The sequence below is a fragment of the Mastomys coucha genome, unplaced genomic scaffold (assembly GCF_008632895.1).
Source record: "Mastomys coucha isolate ucsf_1 unplaced genomic scaffold, UCSF_Mcou_1 pScaffold17, whole genome shotgun sequence".
NCBI lineage: Eukaryota > Metazoa > Chordata > Mammalia > Rodentia > Muridae > Mastomys > Mastomys coucha.
The window spans coordinates 21,008,063-21,031,179 of NW_022196899.1; the positions used below are offsets into that span (position 1 = coordinate 21,008,063).

The window sequence follows — 23,117 nt, forward strand, 5'->3', positions numbered from 1 at the left end:
CTGAAGGGATGAAGGAGGAGAGAAGCTAAAGGGATGAAGGAGGAGAAGGTAAAGGGATGAAGGAGGAGAAGGTAAAGGGATGGAGGAGGAGAAGCTAAAGGGATGAAGGAGGAGAAGGTAAAGGGATGGAGGAGGAGAAGGTAAGGGATGAAGGAGGAGAAGCTAAAGGGATGAAGGAGGAGCTGAAGGGATGAAGGAGGAGAGAAGCTAAAGGGATGAAGGAGGAGAAGGTAAAGGGATGGAGGAGGAGAAGGTAAAGGGATGAAGGAGGAGCTGAAGGGTTGAAGGAGGAGAAGGTAAAGGGATGAAGGAGGAGAAGGTAAAGGGATGAAGGAGGAGAAGCTAAAGGGATGAAGGAGGAGAAGGTAAAGGGATGAAGGAGGAGAAGGTAAGGGATGAAGGAGGAGAAGCTAAAGGGATGAAGGAGGAGAAAGTAAAGGGATGAAGGAGGAGAAGGTAAGGGATGAAGGAGGAGAAGCTAAAGGGATGAAGGAGGAGAAGGTAAAGGGATGAAGGAGGAGAAGCTAAAGGGATGGAGGAGGAGAAGCTAAAGGGATGGAGGAGGAGAAGGTAAAGGGATGAAGGAGGAGAAGGTAAAGGGATGAAGGAGGAGAAAGTAAAGGGATGAAGGAGGAGAAGGTAAGGGATGAAGGAGGAGAAGCTAAAGGGATGAAGGAGGAGAAGGTAAAGGGATGGAGGAGGAGAAGCTAAAGGGATGAAGGAGGAGCTGAAGGGATGAAGGAGGAGAGAAGCTAAAGGGATGAAGGAGGAGAAGGTAAAGGGATGGAGGAGGAGAAGGTAAGGGATGAAGGAGGAGAAGCTAAAGGGATGAAGGAGGAGAAGGTAAAGGGATGAAGGAGGAGAAGCTAAAGGGATGGAGGAGGAGAAGGTAAAGGGATGAAGGACATAGGCTGGGGATGTTCGGGACACACAAAGGAAGGAAAGTGGGCATGCAGGCCACTGCTTGGGCACAGCCACAGTGAGAGACGGAGAAGCAACACGCAGGCCTGATAGACCTTAGTCTAGACCTGATGAGTAAATTATTTCAAACTGCCAGACAGTTTCATTCCAGCACTCGGGATTTAAGGAGTACCTTTGAGTTCGAGGCTAGCCTAGTATACAGAGTGAATTCCAGGACAGTCAGGGCTACAAACCCTGACTCAAAAACAAAAACAAAAAAAGACTATTTCAAATAGTTTGTTCACTAAACAATGTTCCCCTTTAGGAGAATTTTACATTACCACCAAATAGTTAAATGTAAATGTTGATGCTTCCACATATATCTAACAGTTAGGCTAAGACTGAAATAATCTCTGTCATATTGTGTGCACATGCACATATTTATGCAAAAGCATAGGTCGGCCTCCAGTGCTGTTACTAAGACACTAGCAACTTTATTTTGAGCCAGTCTTTCCGTGGCCTGAAACTTGCCAATGAGTCTAAACTGGCTGGCTAGGAAGCCTCCCAGATCCTCCCGGCCCTGACTGGGGATCGAACTCAAACTTCTCTGAGGCCCCTGGGACATTTTCTAAGTGTACCCTTCATTTGGAAAAAGCTTGGAATCTATTTATAAAGTACATAAATTAGTAAAAATTCCACTTTTAGCCTTTTAGAACTCTTCCCAGTGGACTGAATTTATTAAGGCAGATTCTACTTATTGAATAGTCAAAAGCACAGGGCAGGGAGATGCCGTGTGGTGTTCTGGGAATACCCCCGTCATCGTCTCACTCTTCAGTTAAGTCTCTGTGCGAAGGAGTTCACTTTTGAAGGGAAGACTGGAAAATTCTAAAACTGAGGGCTCTTTATGCTAGCTAATAAGCTACAAAAGGCTGCTCTGGGAGAACTGAATCATAAAAATGAGGACGAAATCACCAAAACAGAAAGAACACGACACAGCAACGCAGAAAGGTGGCTTCGGGAAGCCTGGCTATGTGAGCCAACAGGAGTCGGGAGCTACTTTCCAAGCTAATCACATCTGAATACCTTGGACTTTAAATGTCTTTTAATTTATAAAAATTAAGGAGACAGAGCATTGTATCCTGAAACTGCTCACAGAATTAGCAGAGCTTTCCACAAACAGCTAGAACACTACAGATCAACCAGGTGGCTTTGAGTAAGTGATGAATATGAAACACTTTATATTTTGGGAAGAGAGCTCTGGCTTCTATATGGAGAATCAGGCAAAAAAGCAGAAGTGAAAACAACCACCAGGCACTCGTGAGGCATGGGCACCAGCGAGGCATAGGGACTAGGTAGGCATGGGCACAGGGCACAGGTAGTTGCCCATGTGTCGAGGTATGAACTAGGTAGGCATTGCCGATGGAAGGCCCACAGGAGAGAATGAAATTCGAGACAGGGACAGTGAGAAGAACATTGTAGAGACTGCATAGCTGAGGACCAGGAGGGCAGCGGGGAAGGGGACTTGGGTGGCAGCGTGCTGTTTAACCTGTATAAAACAGAAGATACTGCACAGCAGGCTAGAGTGATCCAGACAGACAGAGACCCTCCAACAGGGGTGGGAAGGAATGGGCCTCACTCAAACACCCAATGCTCACCAAGCACCTGTTAGGTGTACGAGTTTCGTTTTGTTTTTTTAAGATTCATTTTATTTTTATTTGATGTGAGCATTTGTGTGCATATGTGCTCGTGTGCAGTAGCCATGAAGGCCAGAAGGGGATGGCAGCTTCCTCAAAGTTGGAGGTACAAGCAGCTCACCCACCATGGGCATCAGGAACCTAATAATGGACCAACAGTGCCAGCATCAAACGCTCTGACTGGCTGAGACATCTCTCTGGTCCCAGTTAGATATATTTTGTTCTTAAGAGAGTCACAGTCTAGAACAGAATAAGCTAATAAACAACTGAGCAGCCACGTCAGAGCCATCAGAAGGCATACAAAGGACCTGTTAGGTACCTGACAAAGACGGCCGGCGACGGCCATGCTGTGGGAGGAGGCATGGACTCATGTCAGGCAGATAACCGTTTGGCTCACTTGAAATGCTAGTATATTTTGGATTAACTATTTTTCAACTCTACTATTCAAAAAACATGTATGCTTATGCTTCTTAAGAAATGTACAAAGGAAAAATATTTATGTAATTATAAGACAGAACACAATCTTGTAGTCACGTTTTAGAAAACATAACTTTATTAGGGATACTTCAGTTCCAGGGATGTGAACACAGTTGTCCTTCCTGGTTGGTTTGTCCCTCAATGCTGCACAGCTGACTCTCTGAGTAGCTGCCGTGTGCCATGATGTCAAGCTGGGAGTGACTGACACAGGAGTGGCATCTGAAAGTGCCACTTGGAACCCCAGGAGTTCCACCCGCAGGGAAGAGCTGTCTCACCTTGGCTTATTCATCTTCCACTCAAGGTCACATAGATTTGTCAAGCAAAGTAGAGGAATGAACAGCCTCTCAATGAGTCATTGTTTTCAAACTTAATCTTTGTTTTTGTTTTTGTTTATATAGAATACCAGCCAAACGGGCTAAGAGTTTCAGAGCTCAAACTTTTTTTTTCAGGTATTTTTAAAATAATACAGTAATTGCACAACAACAACAACAACAACAACAACAACAACAACAAAAACCCTCTCTAGAACAGCAAAGTTCAAAAAGCAAAGGCCTCTGACTCCCCAAATAAACCAAGTATTCCACCGTCTCCCACACGGACCCTTGAGGCTCACTGACCTGCTGAGGTGCTTCTCCGTTCACCAAGTGGGGCATCATGGCCACCTCCCCATTGAGCAGAGGTGGCAGTTCCAGGGGGATCTGGTCGGTCATCATCATGGTGACGTACATTCATGGAGAATTGTCGTCAACCAGCTACCTGCAAGAGAAACACCCATGCTTACAAAAACAACAAGAAATGACCTGTAATAAAAGCTACCTAAAGTGGGCAATCAAGTGTTCCTCTCTGCTGCAGCCCGTGTGACCCTCATCAGAGAGAACTGTTGCTGAGTATTGTGTCAGCCCCCAGGGTAGAGCAGGATGGGTCGAGGAAATGAGCAGAACTCTCAGGCCAAAACCAGGCTCCAAGCATTTTGATAAAAAACTTTAAAACATAAATAATAGTAACAACCCCAACCCAGATATCTGAAGACAAAATGAGATTGCATTTCCTAAAATAATCATTTATGCACATGTCACATGTATTCAAGTCCCAGGGAGGCCAAGAGAGTCTCAGATCCAATAAAGCTGGAGTTACAGGCAGCTGGGCGCCACCCAACAGGGGTGCCTAGAAATGGCACCCCTGCAAGAGCAGCGAGTGCCTTTAACCACTGAGCCATCTCTCCAGCAACCCCGGGATCACATTTTGAGATGGCAAAAATAACAAACAGAAACTTAGATACATCCCAGAAGAAACCCTACATTTACAAAAAACTCTCCCTTTCATGAAGATCAAAAGAACATTTAGAAGCATTTAATACAACAAGCACCAGAGACTAATACATACACTGCAGTTTCTGACTAGCCATTAACCTGATAGTCACTGTGGTGGTTTTGAATAGGAATGGCTCCCACAGACTCATGTTTGTATTCATGGCATGCAGGGAGTGGCAGTATTAGGAGGTATGGCCTTGTTGGAAGGGGCACTATTAGGTTGTGTGGAGGAAGTCACTGTGGTGGTGGGCTTTGGGGTCTTATATGCTCAAGCCAGGCCTAGGATGGGAGTATCTTCCCGCTGTCTGCAGATCAAGATGTGAAACTCTCAACCATCCCCAGAACCATGTCTGCATGCCGTCATGTCTGCAGATCAAGATGTGGAACTCTCAACCGTCCCCAGAACCATGTCTGCATGCTATCATGTCTGCAGATCAAGATGTGGAACTCTCAACCATCCCCAGAACCATGTCTGCATGCTGTCATGCTTCCTGCAGTGACAACAATGGACAAAATCTCTGAATCTGTAGGCCAGCCTCAATTTAACGTTTTCGTTAGTAAGAGTTGCTGTGGTCATCATGTCTCTTCACAGCAATAGAAACCCTAGGTAAGGCACAAGTAACCGAAATCCCAACTAAAACAATCACCCACATTCTAAATGTTTCTTCCGGATCACTCTTTGAGTCAAACACACAGGGCCTTTCTCGCTAAGGCACTTTTTGGGCTTTTCTGTATCTGTGACACACCCAAGTCACTTGGGCTCAAAAGCAAGATTCCCTTGTTTCCACAGAATAAATGAAATTCATAATTATAACCAAAATAGCACAGAGTTTTTTTGCCCCCTCCCATAACCGCACTGTCCTCTGTCGTCAGCGACAGCACAGGAGGAAGAGAACATTCCTAGGGGACTGTAGCCTGCTCTATAAAAAAGTATTCACACATTCGTCCGCTGTGGCATCCAAAAGCCACCAGCATGGGAAGTGTGTGCGTGTGCCACATACGCCCAACTGTAGATGCCTTCAGAAGCATTTAAAGGCCAGAGTTTATCATTCATAAAAACTCGCTCAAAATTTCATATTCAAAGCTATTTGGCTAAGGAACATTTTACTGTTATTGTTCCAGTCAGTCCAAACGCAACAGCAAACTCTTTCGTGGCTGCCTTGGATTTGTACCAAACAGGTAAGAGAGAAACAAATCATTCTTTTCATCTCTGAACACTTCCTTTCTGAATATTCCACATGGCTTCCCCTTCATCCACCCACAAGAAGCTCCCTCCTATGGAAGCGCCTGATGACGATACTTGAGAGCCATCCAACAGGCAATGTTTTCAGTCTAAATAGGTAAAGTGTTATACTGTCCATTAGAGCTCCATGTGGACAAACTAGGAAGTACTGCCCACCTAGGGGACAAGACACGAGGGCAGTGTTAATGGCACCATTCTTCCTTATGGACCATATGCTATGGGATGCGCCTTCACCTCCTATGCAAATGAAAACACGGCCCAAAGACCAGTGGTCTAGCCTGAGACTCCTACACTAAAATCAAGGTAAGCCTACAGACATTAGGACAACTTAACTGGGACTCTAACCACTGCCGGGGAAGGAGCGCTCCTGTACATGTCCACTTCATTTCTAATACATTTAACTTTACAAGTTTACAGGGGCAGATTGCCACTTTCTCTCAAATGGACCTGTTTCTTCAGTATACACTTCAGCTGATATTTCGTAGGAAGTCTACCTGGACTGGCCACTCAGCTCAGTCAGCAAAGTGCTCAGTGCAGAAGCATAAGAACCCAGTACAAGATGCTGCACAGTGCTGTGCCCTTGTGATCCCAGTGTTGGGACGTACAGACAGGATGGCCCTAAGGACTCACTAGCCAACCCACCTCGACTAATCGGTGGGCTCAGGCAAATCTACAGCCTCTCTCAAAAACCAAAAACAAACAAGGTGGCAGCATCTGAGGACCAACAGCAAGGTTCACTAATGCCTCGTCTGCATGAACTCGAGTGTACAAACACACACAGACACATACACACATACACAGATACACATAATGTATACACAGACACACATATACACACATACACATATATACAGACACATACACATGCGCACATACATATATATACAGACACACATATACACATACACACACGCACACACACACATACACATATATATACACAGACACACACATACATATATACACATATATACAGAAACACACACATGCACACATACACATATATATACACACATATACACACATACACACACATACACATATATACACAGACACGCACATACAATATATACACATATATACAGACACACACACATGCACACATACATATATATACAGACACACATATACACACACATACACATATACACAGACACACACATGCACACATACATATAATATATACACAGACACATATATACACAGACACACACATATGTATGTAACATATATACAGATACACACACACACACACACACACACACACACACACACACACACATATATATGCAGACACGCATACACATAGACACATAGACCCATGCATGCTCACTTCAAATGCAAGTTGGCTTACGGTGCTGGAGACCTGGGGTCTTGCTTGGTGTAAGAAGTACTCTCTGCTCTTTTGCAAGCTTCCCTTACTCTTCCCATACAGGAGCTGCAGGCAATTGCTAGAGAAAGGGATGCAGATGGGGCACTCTGCCTTCTCTTTCTTCCCTTCCTTAGCTTTGAGTCCCATTGGGACAGGACAACAATCCCTAGACCATCTCCTAGACCACATGGAACCTGAACTCCCTCTTTCGTCGCCCAATAAGGCAAAATAAGCTACATTCGGTCCTGCCATTCCCGGCATTATGTGAGAGTAATAGAAAAAAGGACACAGGTTTTCCAGGAAATGGGTGCTGGGGGAATGGTTCCTTAATCAGGATCTGCCCACAGTTAAAGCTATTTATGCTGTGTACAGTCCAACAAACACTGTATATGCTTGAGTTGAGCCTCAAATTCAATTCAAAGTATATATATATATATATATATATATGTATGTATGTTGGTTCTGGGGGTAGTATGTGGAGAGCCTAGATAGCAAAACTCAACTAGATACAAAATTCAAGTATTCCAGGGCCCCTAGGAGCAAGAATAACTCAACACCAACAGATCTAACCCTGACAATTCCAGTTTAAAATCTTCCTGCTTTTCCCCATGCTGAATAACAACAGGGCCCGCAGCCTATCCGGGCCTGTGAAGCAGCATTCTCACGCACGAGTGCCAAAACCCAAGCAGAGTTAGAGGCCAAGCTCATAAACAGTGAAGGAAGGTGTCGAGCATACAACAGACTCCGAGAGATGCCCTCTGGCCTCCGTGTGTACGGTAACATACATACATACATAGTACATGCACTCACACACACACATATGAGAGAAAGAAAGACCTCATGTATAATATATAAGATTTTAGAAAAATCAGACTACCTTCAACAGAATATAAGGTAGACGGCCATCTTTGCAGCAAACATTTAAAAGAGCCCTCTCTGTGCTCTGTGAGCACGCGCAGGGCACTTATCCCTTGATCAGAGTATAAGGGACACGCGGAAACAGGAGTCAGTCATCTCCAGATACCTAACAAGGCAGCTGGCTACTTATCAAGCTGCCCTTAAAATTATTCCAGGATGGAAATAGCCTAGCACCATAAACCACAGAGAGAACAGGAGAGAAGCAAGTTAGGGGCCGTAAAATAATTAAGACGCGTAGAAGAAGAGAATGTGGGGATGCGCTGTGGTGCCTTTGGATGGAAGGCCTGCATCCAGCTAGATTCATCTGTCATGATTTGAGGTGGGAATTACAGATTTTCTGTATGACACAGCAAGCAGACCATTCATATCTTACTAAAACGGATCCGGAGGCACTGTTTAGGACGCTGATCTGTCTGGGAGTTTCTGCAGCATTCTGGTGTTAGGTACCCCAAACTCGCCTCTGCTTTGTGATGTTTGTGCCTGCTTGTTTTACAGAGATGGGTTCTGGTTATGAACCACAAGCTGGCCTCAAACTGTGAATTACAGACACTCTGCCACCAGACTTAGTTCCTTTGAAGTATTGTACTCAGTCTCTCTCTCTGTGCCCTACAACCCTGGCCCATTCTTCTTTACACACACACACACACACACACACACACACACACACACACAATCACTAATCACTTTTTAATCTCAGAATGATACTATAAATTTGGTGTCTGGAATGGTCTCTGGGTGAGGCCACAGAAACTCCCATATATACCTTAAAACACCATCTTCTTTGACCACTGCTCCACTAGCAGCTGCAAGAGCAGCTAAGGGCCAGTGTGTACGCTCTGGGTAAAGAACTGATAGACACTCTGCTGGAGAGACTCAGGAGCAGCCACACTAAGGAAGCATTCATTTCCTTGGCCTTCTGCCCAAGAGGTGTGGAAATGAGCTAGGCAAATCTACTTTAGGACTCAGTATCTGAATCAAAGGAGCACCACAAGTACACAGGACCTACCCACAGGAGACCCCACTGTCCCTCAGACCACTAACCTCTTCACGCACACACAGCTCCCCGCAGTTCCCTCTTCTATTTTACTCTTTACCTAGACGTCCAGCCCTGAGAATCTGGTAACAACCACGGGCCCTCACAACCTCCCCCCTTAACCACACATCAAAACACTAAAGCCACAAGTGCTCTGGGCCCAACCGTGTGTTCTGAATGAAAGGGGCAGCCACCACGTGAGCCCTTGTGGTTCTTAGCTATTCTCCTAGGAGAGCAAATCCCTGGTACACTGCTGGCCAGGCTATGCCAGTCTCAGATCCTGAGCTGTAAGACAAGAGTGGGAAAAGGGCATTCTATAGATAACGGGAGCAGCTCCTCACAGCTATCATTAATTCCTTTGAAAAGACATAGTTTGCAATCATCTCCAAAGGTATGCCAGTCTCTCCATCTCTCTAGGCATTCGATTTGGTACTTTTTCTTCTTTCTTTGCTTGCCCTCCTCCAAGTCTAAGAAGGTACTTTGGCACCAGCCTATTCTACGAAACATAAAAGGCCGAATTCATGAAATGCCTGATTTGCAGGGAAGTACTGCTGATCCATGGCCAGAGGCCAGAGGCCAGAGGCGCAGCTATATACTAGGAAGAGCATTCTTCTTAAAAGCCAAGGCCTAGTCACTACTGGGAGTTCTTACGTCTGGGAACCGGGCCTTCAAATTAGTAACAATGTGTCCTGATCCTCACTCAGTGGGCCAATGACCCAAATTTCCTTACATTAATTCAAGATGTGAGCTGGCAGTCCAGTACACGAATCAGTTTCAGATGACAAGAGATGGAACAACAGAAGACCACCACCCAGAAGGAAGCAAGGCAGAACTCGGGAGCAGAGCCACGGCACATGAAGGGAGATGAACAGCTACACACAGCCAAGCTAAGGCTCAGGCCCCCTCGCTCACTTCTCAAACATGCTGACATCTAGGCTAGGGAGGAAGGGAACAACTAACTCACATGTTGGTTTGCTTCCATAGGCCAATTTCAAATGCATTTATTTTTTCACTGTATATGCATGTGTGATATATGTACATGTATGTGTGTACATGTGTGTATGCATCTCCAAATGTGTGTAGGTTCACATGTACAAGTGCATGTTTACATGTGTAGGTGTGTGTGGAGGCTATTTATTGAGTCAAGGTTTCTTATTGAGCTTTTAGCTTGAAAACTATATATAGCTAGTCCCTTTAGCCAGCTTACCCCAGGCAGGCATCCTTCCTCGGTCTCCCCACCCCACAAATGCACTTTCTAAACCCATCAAACACGGAGAATTAAAAGAAACTCACAAAAATCTCAGAGTTGGCGCTGCATATGTCAATAATGTTAACATCGAGTCCGCATATTCCATAGAGCTGTATCTTTCCCATTAAAAACAGGTTAACTAGGCACTATCAGACAACTAAACACCATGGAAATGCATGCTTGCTCTTTAGTCTAAAAAACAGAGTGCCATGGGCTCACTGGAAAATTCACAGCTTGATTCAGATTTTAGGAAAGATTCCTTCTCTACTAAAAACTCCAGCTGAAGCCAAGTGACGCCGTCTATGCCTGTAGGAGACCAAGGCAGGTGAGCCGCCACACAGGAAAACAAGCAAACAAATCAGTTCTGAAAACTGTGAATGTTATACCAGAAAAAATGTTCTACCTACCTAACGCTAAAAGTGGCTTTACCAAGGGTTCTGGGAACTGGAAGAAGTACACAGAGTCAAGGATACTGGGGAATGGTGAAGTCCTCAGAAGCTGGGGATAGGGGGTATGCTGCTGGGGGGAGGTGTTGTTGGAGGGGTGCTGGTGGAGTGGGGGAGGGCTGTGCTGTAAGTGGTACAGAAGTTAGGGAGGCTATTAAGGAATTACCGTACTGGGTATTTTCTTTTAAACTAATTTAAATGAGATGACTGAGGTTTTACAAGGGAGTGCAAGACTGGCTTCTAGTTCATTTCTAAGAGAAAAGCATAACCTAATAAAACTTAAGTTATGACAGACATTTGTGCAGCTGATTTATGTGTTTATGTTGTAGTTGTAGTAAAAATGAAAAAAAATCAAAATCTGACATCGAATCATATGGTGGAGAGTGAAGAAAAGGCCGCACATAGAGCCTCCCCGTTGAGGTGGTCACTATTTACAACTGCTGTCAGTCACGAGGAGTGACAGCTTCCTAAGAGCACGCTTCCTTCCTTCTCTTTCCGGGCAAGCCTCAGAAAGAAGAGGACCAGCAAACCAGCAGGACGGCCGGCTGTAAGCAGTCCTCCATAGATGCTCTGTCAAGCACCATCTGACACTCCATTTCCCTCTTCCCTTCTCTACCTCATACTGGTTTTCTGTTTGTTTTGGTTTTTGGTTCTGGTTTTGTTTTCTCTGTGTAGCTCTAAGTGTCCTGGAATTCACTCTGTAGACCTCACAGAGATATGCTTGCTTCTGCCTCCTGAGTGCTGAGAATAAAGGCATGAGCCACCACTACCAGGCTCAGACACTGGTTTTGAAAAGTAAGTGCTTGACTTCTAATTCCAGACCTAGAAACTCTGAAGAGGCCATCATTGCTATCCAGCCTTTCCTGAAAAGGTAACCTAGATTTTTTTTTGGATTTAGTTTTTGAGTGTTTTGCTTGCATGTATGTCTATGTACCACATGTGTGTCTAGTGCTTGAGGAGGTCAGAAGATATCAGGTCCCATGCAACTGAGTTTTGGATGGTTATGAATAGCCAACATGTGGTTGCTAGGAATCAGAATCGGATCTTCTGCAAGCACGGGTGCTCTTCATCTCGGAGCCATCTCTCCAGTCCCCTAACCAGGGCTTTTAATATAACAGCTATGGATACAGCAACAGAATCCATAGAGGGAAGGGACTAAAACAACATGGAAACATATCAAAATCTCCATTTAAAATCCTAAGAAGAGTTGCTCACCCACACATGCACAGCTGTCTTGACCACCTCACTGCACCAGCGAGGAGAGAGCTTTCCTTTCCTTTCCCAGGAGCACTACACTGTACCATCACAGTGGCCGCCAAGAGCCTGACCTGGGACACAGATACGACACGAAAGCCCAGGGGTGGTCAGGCAAATTTCCTTACGCTAAATCTCTCCTGCACACTTTACATGAACATGAGCAAAGGTACTTGGCACAGGTAAATCACCCACCCACCCCCACCCCGCCCCCGCTGCTTTAGAAACTGAGTTAAATAGTTAGAGGGAAAAGATAGGAAAAGACAGAGGAGGAAGAGTAACTGTTAACGGAATTTCCCAGGCTCCACTGTGAAAACCGCTCAAAAGGACCAGTTTAGGAAGAGAGGGGAGGGGAGGGGTGGGGGGAGAGGGGAAGAAAAAGGGAGAGACAGGGAAGGGGAGAGAGAGAGAGAAAGTGGAGGGGACCAGGTGGGGAGGCTACCACAACATTCACTACTAGAAAATATAAGTTTTAATCTTGGGGTTTATCAGTAATTGACTCTAAAGTTGAACAACTAATTCTGTCTTTTATAAAGTAACAGAACTAAAGATGAACCCTCACGTTCCTTTCTGTTCTTAAGAGATTATGTTTTAGCACCAACTCCCTGCCATGCTTACTTAATACAGATTAAACTAAAGCTAGAATCAAAACCGGAGAATGTGAAAGCTTAGCTGTCTTCCTTGTTTGGGAGTGGCTTCAGCCCCCTTATTTAAGGGGAGGAAGGACTTCAGTAGGATGAAAACCAAAACACACATTGTGCTGGTGATTGCTGTGTTTTTATGCCAATGAAATCTAATTTTACAGCTGAATTCTACCCTGTGCAAGGACACTTGCCATGGCTTGCCACTTGAATGAAGGAAAGCAAGGTGATAATTGTTCGTGCAGAAAGCCCTCTTGAGACATGAGCACTACCTAGAGGTATGTGCCCAGCTGGTTGGTTGAGGCACGAATAGTCTGGAATTTGCCTTCTTGTCTGATATGTGTTCATTACTGAAGTGAAATCACAGCTGCCTGGAAAAAAAAAATCTGAAGTTTAAAAATACTCTGGCTTTTGCAACCAATTAGAAGCACGGGAGCTTTGACAGAAATCCTGTGAAACGGAGTTCTTTCCATTAAAAATAAAATGATAGTAGATCAAAATGAACGGTAAGCCCCAGAGAACTGCCCATTTATTCTTGAGAGAAAGGGAAAGAAACTAACTAACTAGCTGGCTGTGCAGGCCTGGCATGGACACTCCACAGATCCACAGGTGTGGGCTGGGGACAGAAACCTCGAATGCCCAACACCCCAGCTCCAAGCCTGGACACCTGACGAATCAGGACAGTGTTCACAGACCCTTTACTCCTTGTGACCTGGCTTGGAATATACTTTTAAGTGGCTTTGCTGAAGTCATTCACAGTGCAGTCATGGCAGAACACCCAGAGTTACTTGGGGAAAGTACTGTTTTCATGAGGGATAAAGTCCAAGTGTAAGTCTCCATGAATATACAGAGGTTTCTTTCATAGCACACCCCACACACCAAACTTTTACAGAAAATAAAAAGGAAAAAAATTACATCACTATATATACACAATCTCTAGACCCCAAATCCATATCACAGTTGTGCAAATATTAACCAAACTTATCTATGGAAAAAGTTTACTAAGGGTTTGTTTATTTAGCTCATTGTTTCTGACTAGTATTTAAGTAAGGTTGCTGGCAGAATCAGACATTTTTACTGGCACACTTAGATTCCAGGTCCCCTCATACCACAGTACCTCTCACACCCCGCCTGAACATCCCAAGGATGGCAGCCTAGCATCCCAAGAAAACATTCCAGAATGATGAGCCCTTCTCAACACGTGGCCGAGTCAGCTTAGCAGCATACTCTCGCTGAGGCTGACAGTAACTGAAAAACGTGTATTTTCTGTAAGCGAGATGTGGAATGTTATGTATATCTCCTTCTGCTCCTTCCCAAGGGACAATAGAAGGAAAGTCAGGCAGGGTCAGTCTGGGCCGCCTTGAACGCCTACTGTGGTGGTAGCGGTAGGAGTCAGAAACCCTGTGTTCCCGTCCAACCTGGCGCATGGCTCAGGCGGCCTGCAGATGCAGCATGCCTGGCGTGATGAAAGCACTTAGGCAGGCCCTACGGTACTGCAGGTGTCTGAGGACTTCTGCACAGGTTCCCTCACTCTCACTATCTCTACCTACAGAATAAGGAGTTGGTCCTTGAACGCATGACTTCTACACCAGTTCATACAACCGACCTGCATTTTTATCTCTACTTAGAGATCAAGTATGAATGAAGCTCACATGTAAGCTATCACAACATCTGCCTGGGTACTAACAACTAAGCATAGCACCCGTAACGGGGAAGGGAGGGGGTCGTGTGAGCATAATCAATGCACTGCTTTCTGGAAGGGTCTGCGGGAGCTCTGAGAACCATTCACACTAATTCTATCAGGCCTCACAACATTCTCGTGTGAATGGTCAGCACAACTTACATGACATCTAAGTCTCTGCCCAGGAGAAGCAGATGGGAGATAGGCAGCAATGAGACAGGGTTCCTAGCGAGCTCTCAAAGACCAGGGACTCTCAACACAGAACACTTGGAGGAATGGAGAGCAAAATGGCCATGCTGGTGAGGTCTGATGAAACGACCACAGAAGACCAAACCCAGAAGAGCGGCGAAGGTAAATCCCAAAGGGACCCTAAGAGCACCAAACCTCTTCACCCAGACGCGCCCCATCCCTTCTACAACAGCAAACGGCTTTCAGGCTTCAGTGATACCTTTTCAAGACAGAGATCTCATAATTGAAGGGCACATTTTAAGATAGATACCTTAAGGAAAGTTAAGCTACTCCATCATCCAATCTCTTAGCCCAGATGGCAAAGACTTAGAGCAGAGGATGGAGAGGGAGCTAGCTGCCTTTACCTCAAGTCAACTCCCTGCAAGCAATGGGGCAAAGGAGAGGACAGATCCACCCTCTGTAACATACACACACTCATACACTCATACACACTATCGCACACAGTCACATGCATATACACACTCATACACACGCAATTGCACACACTGAACATACATACACACACTCATACACATTATCACACATACTATCACACACACTGTAACACATATACACACTCATACAGTCATACACACTCACACACATTGTAACATGCATACACACACTCACACACTATCACATACATTGTAACATACATACACACACTCATACACAATCACACACTGTAGCATATATACGCACACACATACAATCACACACACTATAACATGCACACACACACACACATACAAGGAAGTATAACAAGACATTTAAAAAGCTTAAGAGCAGGGAAAAAGGCAGAAATAAATTACAAAGGACTAAAGTGGCCCCCTGGTGACGAGGAGGTATGCTATCATCAAACAGAGAGACAAACTGACAGGACCAGGAAGCTTGGCAGGTAGCCGACCTCTGGGGAGTTTGTCAGAGTGAGCTTTGCTATGGCAGTTTTTAAGACTGTCATTTTTAGGGCTTTTTATCTAATACACAGAAAAACCTTGGACACTTCTTTCTGCAAAAAACAAAATAACATACTAGCCATGCTCCAAAAGCACTTGGCCAAAAAGACACTCAAACACCAATGAGCCTGACCAAAGCTAACCAGACACTGCCCAACAAACACTTACCACTATGTGCCAGGCCCTGTTTCGGGAGTCTAAACTAAAGGCAAGAGGGTAAACAGCATTACGGTGAAACACTATACAGGATTAGGTAGGAACGAATCCACACGAGACACTTCTGGCAGAACTCTGCACATGTCCGCAGACCTCCGCTCTGTCTGAGGCCTTTCATCTATAAGCCCCATTGTCTAAATTTGGCTTCCCAGCTGTGGCTTCTTTAAATCTTTGAAATCTGACAAGTGTTGAAAAGGTGACTATCTTCAGATCATGCCCCTGCCTTAATCTTCGTTTTAAAATAGTCTTCATTATTTGTAATCGCATGGAGGTGCGTATCCACGTACAGGTATGTACACATGAGGACCGGTGCCCGTGGATTTTGGATCTTTTGGAATAGGAGGTTGGAAGCCACTCCCTACCTGCGCTGGGAACTGAACTTGAGTCCTCTTCAAGAGCACTGTGTACTTTTGACCACCGAGGCATCTCTCCTGCACCACAGGAAATATTTCTCAGTGGTGCCCAACTTCAGTCTCCCCCTGGTGGGACTCAACCACCATCGAAGAAGCTTCTTTTTGCAAAGACAGGGGCCACTACAGAGATTCACACCTTGTCGAAACGGAGAGTGTCTGTGGAGTGCTCAGACACAGTTGGTCGAAGTGCAGCGCAAAGGACTCTGTATCCCTATACCCCTATAATCAGACTCACACTCTCCATTAAAAGCAAAGATCAGTGTCACCAATGTCCAGACAGTCAGTCCTGTGTGCTCATGCCTAGGTGAGAATCCTTCCTGCTCCACTCACTGCATCCCTGACAGATGCTCACTTGAGCCCAATTGAAATTCTGCAACAAGTTCATTAAGTATAATCTAGGCTCACTCTTCTATGTACATCTTTCAAAACAAAACAAAAAAAAAGTTGCTTTCCTGAGGCTTAAAGAGAACTTCAGACAAGAACCTCAAGTCTCAAGCACAGAGAATGATCAGGAAGACATTGAAATTCACTTCCTAAGCAGTGAACTAGCAAACTCCAGCAAACAGACTTGCATTCAGCAGACGCACTGTGGGCCAGAGACTTCCCTTTCATTTTTAAAAATAGATTTAACAGACATATTAATTTTCCACTGGCCACTATAAATAAGTGGAACTCCAAAATATCTCTCTTTGCAAGGGGCTTCTGGCCAGGCCCTGTTGCCTGACCCTAAGTGGAATGCATATTTACATTGCCCAGAGGCCACATTGTGAGCTGTGGGAACCTTGTTCACAAATCTCCCATTCAAAGGACGCTCTCCACGACAATAGGTACTCACACAGGAAGCAGGCCTCAGTGCAGAGCACCTCTGCAGTTCCAGAGAACTTTCCAAGGTCGCCAGGATGGTGAGCCACTCCAAGTGCCCTGTTCACAGACCCTGGCTGCCTACACATGGAAGCCAACAAAGCTAGTGTTGTTCACTGCAGTTCTCTGGAATCCCTCCCAAGGTGAAAGCAAAACTGTCAAAGGTCCCATTCCATTTTTCTAGATAAATCTCTCAAGGCATCATTCTGCTTAATTAAAATGCAGATAGACGCGCGCGCGCGCGCACACACACACACACACACACACACACACACACACAGAGGCTTCATCCCCGGAGCGTAGCTCCTCCTCGGTCACTAAGCACTGAGACAGTGGCCAGCCTCTGAGGAGCAACACTAAGGGCCCTCTCTGGCTTCCACACACATGGGCACACAAACACACAGATTTTTTTTCAATGAAATTTAATTTAGAAAATTAAAGCCCTAAGCCATGAAATTATTTCCTCAAAATACAACAAAATAGAGCACTCTCAAGTGCACGTGTGCATGTGTGTGTATGGTCACATGTACACACGTGTGTGTATACATCCATGTGGAGACCAGAAGACAACCTAAGGTTTCCCTCTTTAGTACAATCCACCTTTTGTTGTTGGTGGGTTTTTGTTTTGTTTTTGTTTTGTTTCTCTCTCTCTCTCTCTCTCTCTCTCTCTCTCTCTCTCTCTCTCTCTCTCTCTCTCTCTCTCTCTCTCTCTCTCTCTCTCTCTCTCTCTCTCTCAGGGCTAACTGGCCTTGACTGGCCCTGACTAGCTGGCCTGTGTGGCCCACCCAATGCTCCAACTCCTTTGGCCCGCCTAGGCCTGGGGTTGCAGGCCTGCCCACCACATCCTGCTTTGCGAACAGTCAGTTCCAGAGCTCAAACTCTGGTTCACATGTTTGCATCCCATCTCCCCAGCCTAGAAATCCTCCCTCCCGCCGCCTTCAGGAAGTCGCTGTGCAACAGGAGGAAAGCAAACCAAAACTGTCCTGAGGAGGAGCTCGCTCGTGCTGGAATGCTCAGGGAGATGCACACAGTCAGATTATATAAATTATTTAAACACTGCGCTGAAGTAGAACCAAACTGTTCACAAGCTCATCTACTGGCTAATGCAGCAATAAATGAGTTACGGGTTTCCTTTCCTACTTATATGTTTAAAATAACCTATAACAAGCATCTAGAATTTGTATAATGATAAAAATTAACTTTAAAAAAAACCCATATAACTCAATTACTTTCTACCAAGTGAGTGCTGGAATTTTAGTAACGAAATACTCTAACGCTACCCTAGAACAAACAGAACTAACTGCCACCATTCAACTCTGACTGTGGGTCAGACAACGGCAGGCAGAACGTCTGTGGTTAAGTAAGAGTTTAGTAACATTCACAAAACCAGCCCTGGGGTCATCTTGCTGAGTAATTAGATGATTGGGCATGCTCACTCAGACCAACCCAAACGTCTAAAAGGGGTGGGGGGGGGCGAGGGGGGGGCTTGGGTGGGGCCCGTTCCCTAGGGTTACTTTTTTTAGATAACCTGCTCCATAAAAGCCTCCTCTTTTTGCCAAAATAAATTAGACTTTTCTGGGTGGAGTGCACCCTGCCAATCTAGTGAGAACCAGCGAGGATAAGCCTAAGAATAGAATCTGTTACATACTTTAGCTGAGGCAACTCGTTCATCCAGAACTGGCTCAAAAGGGTTGAAAAGCTCAGGCGGAGAGACACACAGGGTAGGGTCTCTGAGTAGCCTAGGCTTCTACCACTGAAGAAGCCACTACCCACTCCCGTCTCAGCAGACTCACTCCACTCCACCGGCCCTCTTAAAACCTCGCAAAAACATTCCTCCCACACTTTAGTCCATGTTACCAAATATTGTAACACTGCATAGAGGTTCAGTCTTAAGCTACCGGGAATAACAAAGCGAGTCCTAACGGTCAGCAACTACATACATACTCAGAAGCAGCATGACTGCAATGATGTGAGCACGTCAATCTTGGCTTGTGTGTGAATGTTCCACGCACATTAGTGTGCAGACACACTGCACACACACACACATATACAAGCACGTTGAGACAAAAGCGAGGTGTCGCACCTTCCTCTATTCTCTCTCCCTTACCACCCAGATAAAGGGCTCACTAAACCTGAACCTTGCCTTTTTCACTCCACTGGCTGGCAAGCAAGGTCTGCAGATTAGCCTGTCCCCAGTCCCCAGTCCCCAGTCCCCTGTCCCCAGTCCCCAGTCCCCAGTCCCCAGTCTCGAGGTTACAGGCACAAGACTCCACACCTGTCTTTTTACATGGGTGCTGGGGACTTGAACTCAGGATTTTATGGTTGCCAAGTGAGTGTTCTTACCCACTGAGACACCTCTCAGCTCCTATCTCTTCTCTTTGATGGTTATGTTAACTTTGAAGATGAAGACTGGAGATAGAGCTCGGCTGGCTGGCGGAGTGTTTGCCCAGCAGGAACAAAGCCCTAGATCTACCTTTAGCACAACAAAAACCAGTCCAGGTGGTACACGCGCCTGTAGTCCTAGCACTCAGGAGCAGACTTATGATCAACTCAAGGTCATCCTTGGCTACATACTGAGTTTAAAGACAGTCTCAACTACAAAATAATTTATAAATAGATGGATGGATGGACGGACGGACGGACAGACAGACATACAGACAGACAGACAGATAGACAGTCTAAGCAAGGACTGGTTCCTAATCTTGGCAGAAAGAAGGGAGAAAAAACTAGGAAAAAGAGATGATCACTGGTTAGCCCCATGTGCACTTGAAAGCATGTTTGTTTTCTTTGGAAATGATACTTCACTGGAATGACATACCACTAGATGCATGCAGCTCTTAAACAGAATTATGAATGAACTCTACGAATTAATCAGAATACAATTATGCATCTATGTCTGCCATGCATGCAAGTTTTCTAGAAAGCCAAAAAAGTTCATTCGAAACCTTCCTAGAGCAAAATGGGGACATGTCTTACTTACTGGCTGCTCTTTCACAAGCAGCACATACCAGCAATCAAGGCAAGGGTACGTGGCCCCGAACACTTAACCTTGGGCAATGACGTGTAACCCTGCCAGTAAAATTCCTAATAGAGAACCAGGCCGTCAAAATGTATGGCCCGACTCCAAATACCTTATGTGTATGAAAGTAAACGGCAAAGCATGGACTGGAAGCTGGGAGGTACTTCATCCGTGCGACCAAACACCACGGCAACACCATGGATGGAGAAAGGAAGCTGCCATCATGGCTCGCCCAGTCTGAGAGGGATGGGTTAACAGAAACAAGCCATTCTATTAGTGTGTCATTCTATTAGCCTGGGAAAGAGCGATTATCGTATGTTAACTTTCTCGTGGACTGGTACAGGATACTTGGGAGGTGACAGGGTCCCAGGGTCACGGTCAGCCTGAACAAAGGGAAACCCCATCAGGAATGCTAGGGGGTTAGAAGAGAGGAAGGATAAGGAGTGGGGGACAAAAGAAAGCAGGGAAAGATGACAGTGACGTGTTCACACTAAGGTGAAGTGAAGCTTTTGTCTTTTTTAATGCTTTCCTTTTTATTCCCTGCAACACCGGGGAGCCCAGAGCCTCAACACCGGGGAGCCCAGAGCCTCAACACCGGGGAGCCCAGGCCCTCAACACGTTAGAGGAGCCCTCTACCACTGAGCCAGACTCTCAGGCCTTTTTTTACTTTTAATTTTGAAACAGGGCTTCACTCAGTTGCCCTGGCTAAGGTTGAACTCGCATAGGCAAGGCAGGCCTTGAACTCGTGAACCTCTTGCCTCCATGCCCTGAGTAACTGGACATACAGCCCGCTTTACCAGGTCCAGCTTCAAATGTAAAAAGAAAAAAAAAAGTTGGGGCTAAGGCTCAGTAATTAAAAGTACTTATTGTTGCAAAGGTCCTGGGTTCAATTCCCAGCAACTGCATGGAAGTGTACCATCCCCTCAGGGACCAGACACGAATGTGGTGCACGGACATGCACGCAGGAAAAACACTGATATGCATAAAATAATAAAAATCTAAATTAAAAAAATAATAATAAAATAAAAATTTTAAAGTTTTAAATGTCGTTTTGTTAGGAAGGGGAAAGAAGCCACGGTTCCCTGAAGGGAACAACCTGAGACACACACTGTTCGCCACACACCTTTGTGGTCTGCCATTCATGCAAACCCAGTCGGTAGGTACCTCCAACTTTACATAGTATGGGAACAAAACTGGGCAGCTCATCCCTGGACTGACTGCTGCAGGCAATAGAGACAATGGCAATGGCAACAGTTGTTTTCCTGTAATCTTTACTTTTCTGGAATCTGAGAGGGCACACACGTGTCCTGGTGCAGACGTGCAGGGCAGGTGTCTGTCCTCGCCTTCCACCTTCAGAGGCGCTCTCTTGCTCCCAGTGTGCACATGCAGCCTTACTGGCTGCCCTCTATCTCTACCTCCACGTCAGCACCTAACACTGGGTTACAGCTGCATGCCAGCACATCGAGCTTTACATGGGTTCTCGGGATTCAAACTCAGGACCTTGTGCAAGCACCTTACCCACAAAGCCAGCTCCCTGCCAAGCATGTTGGTGACATGTCTCATCAAAGCTTACCTAGCCACAAAACAAAATTTTAAAAGATTAAAAATCTATATTTCTGTCCACGACACTGATCATGCATCGAGCTTCAAGACTAGATATTGCTCCGAGAGTGCCTGAGTCGGAGGCAAAAGGGAAGGCCCAGCACACGTGGACATGGTGGCACTTTAATAAGCTGGCCATGAAGGCCCAGCACACGTGGACATGGTGGCACTTTAATAAGCTGGCCATGAAGGCCCAGCACACGTGGACATGGTGGCACTTTAATAAGCTGGCCATGACGGCCCAGCACACGTGGACGCTGTAGTGCCCTTGTATGAGGCCCATGCAGATAGTTCATTTAGCTTTTGATCTTTTCTTCAGTGAATTAACCTGAGCTTAGTGCCAAATTTTACTTTACAATCTTTTAAAATGTTTTTCAAGTTTCAAGTCTTTGGTCCCAACAGCTTAGAACACAAGTCTATTAGCAGCTATATAGAAACCAGGCTGGGGCCGGCCTGAGTTCAAGGCCAGCCTGGTCTACAGAGTGAGTTCCAGGACAGCCAGGGCTATACAGAGAAACCCTGTCTCAAAAAAACAAACAAACAAACAAACAAACAAAAAAAAAAACAGACTGGGAAAGTAGCCCAACAGTAGAGCCTTTTGCTAACACCGGCCTGGACCTAGGTTCAATCCCTGGTTCTGCAACTTAAATAGAACAAGGTTTGCTTTCTTCACAACCTTACACTTTAAGCTTTGTTCTATTTTAAAATTCTTTGAACATAACTTTTTTGTTCGTAGGAACATGTTACCACCTGAGCCAGCACTTCTTCTCCTCTTGGAGTTTTGTTAAAATCTAGCTCACAAGCACATCAGCCTAGCCTCACAGAACACCTGAATCGCAACAACATCACCATCATCTACTTCTATGCCTTTCCACTGGGGCATGGGGACCTTCGGAGAAGTGACGCACCCGGGGCTGTCCTCTTTGATAACAAAATGGTCTACTGGAACGACTCTGGAAGGGTCCTACGGGTCTGTCTATGTCTCATCAACATGGAATGTGTAGTGGGATTCTGGGGGCCGAGGAGTCTCTAGGCAATAGCAATTACTCAGTTCTCTTGAATCGTGTGGGACCTATGTATGTAATCACAGAGAGTGACGTTAGGTAAAGTCACCCTGTCAAATGTTCTGGTGACAAGATGAGAAGTGAAGAGCAAACTTCTGAGGGAAGACAATCCCATCACAGAAACACCTTACAGTCACCAGTGTGGAACCATAGAAGACAATCCCATCACAGGAACACCTCACAGTCACCAGTGTGGAACCATAGAAGACAATCCCATCACAGAGACAACTCACAGTCACCAGTGTGGAACCACAGAAGACAATCCCATCACAGAGACACCTCACAGTCACCAGTGTGGAGCCATAGAAGACAACCCCATCACAGGAACACCTCACAGTTACCAGTGTGAAACCATAGAAGACAACCCCATCACAGGAACACCTACCTCACAGTCACCAGTGTGGAACCATAGAAGACAATCCCATCACAGGAACACCTCACAGTCACCAATGTGGAACCATAGAAGACAATTCCATCACAGGAACACCTCACAGTCACCAGTGTGGAATCATAGAAGACAATCCCATCACAGAGACACCT

The 23,117-nt window shown here is 45.6% G+C and overlaps 1 protein-coding gene across 3 annotated transcripts in view; it reads right to left on the reverse strand.

Moving 5' to 3' along the window:
• Fndc3b (fibronectin type III domain containing 3B) overlaps positions 1-23,117 on the reverse strand; it is a 312,865-nt gene that overhangs the window by 235,030 nt on the left and 54,718 nt on the right. For all 3 annotated transcript variants that reach the window (XM_031376473.1, XM_031376475.1, XM_031376474.1), the window contains exon 2: positions 3,689-3,827. In XM_031376473.1, the coding sequence (XP_031232333.1) occupies positions 3,689-3,799 (111 nt within the window). In that variant the 5' untranslated portion in view covers positions 3,800-3,827. The remainder of the gene's footprint in view (positions 1-3,688; positions 3,828-23,117) is intronic.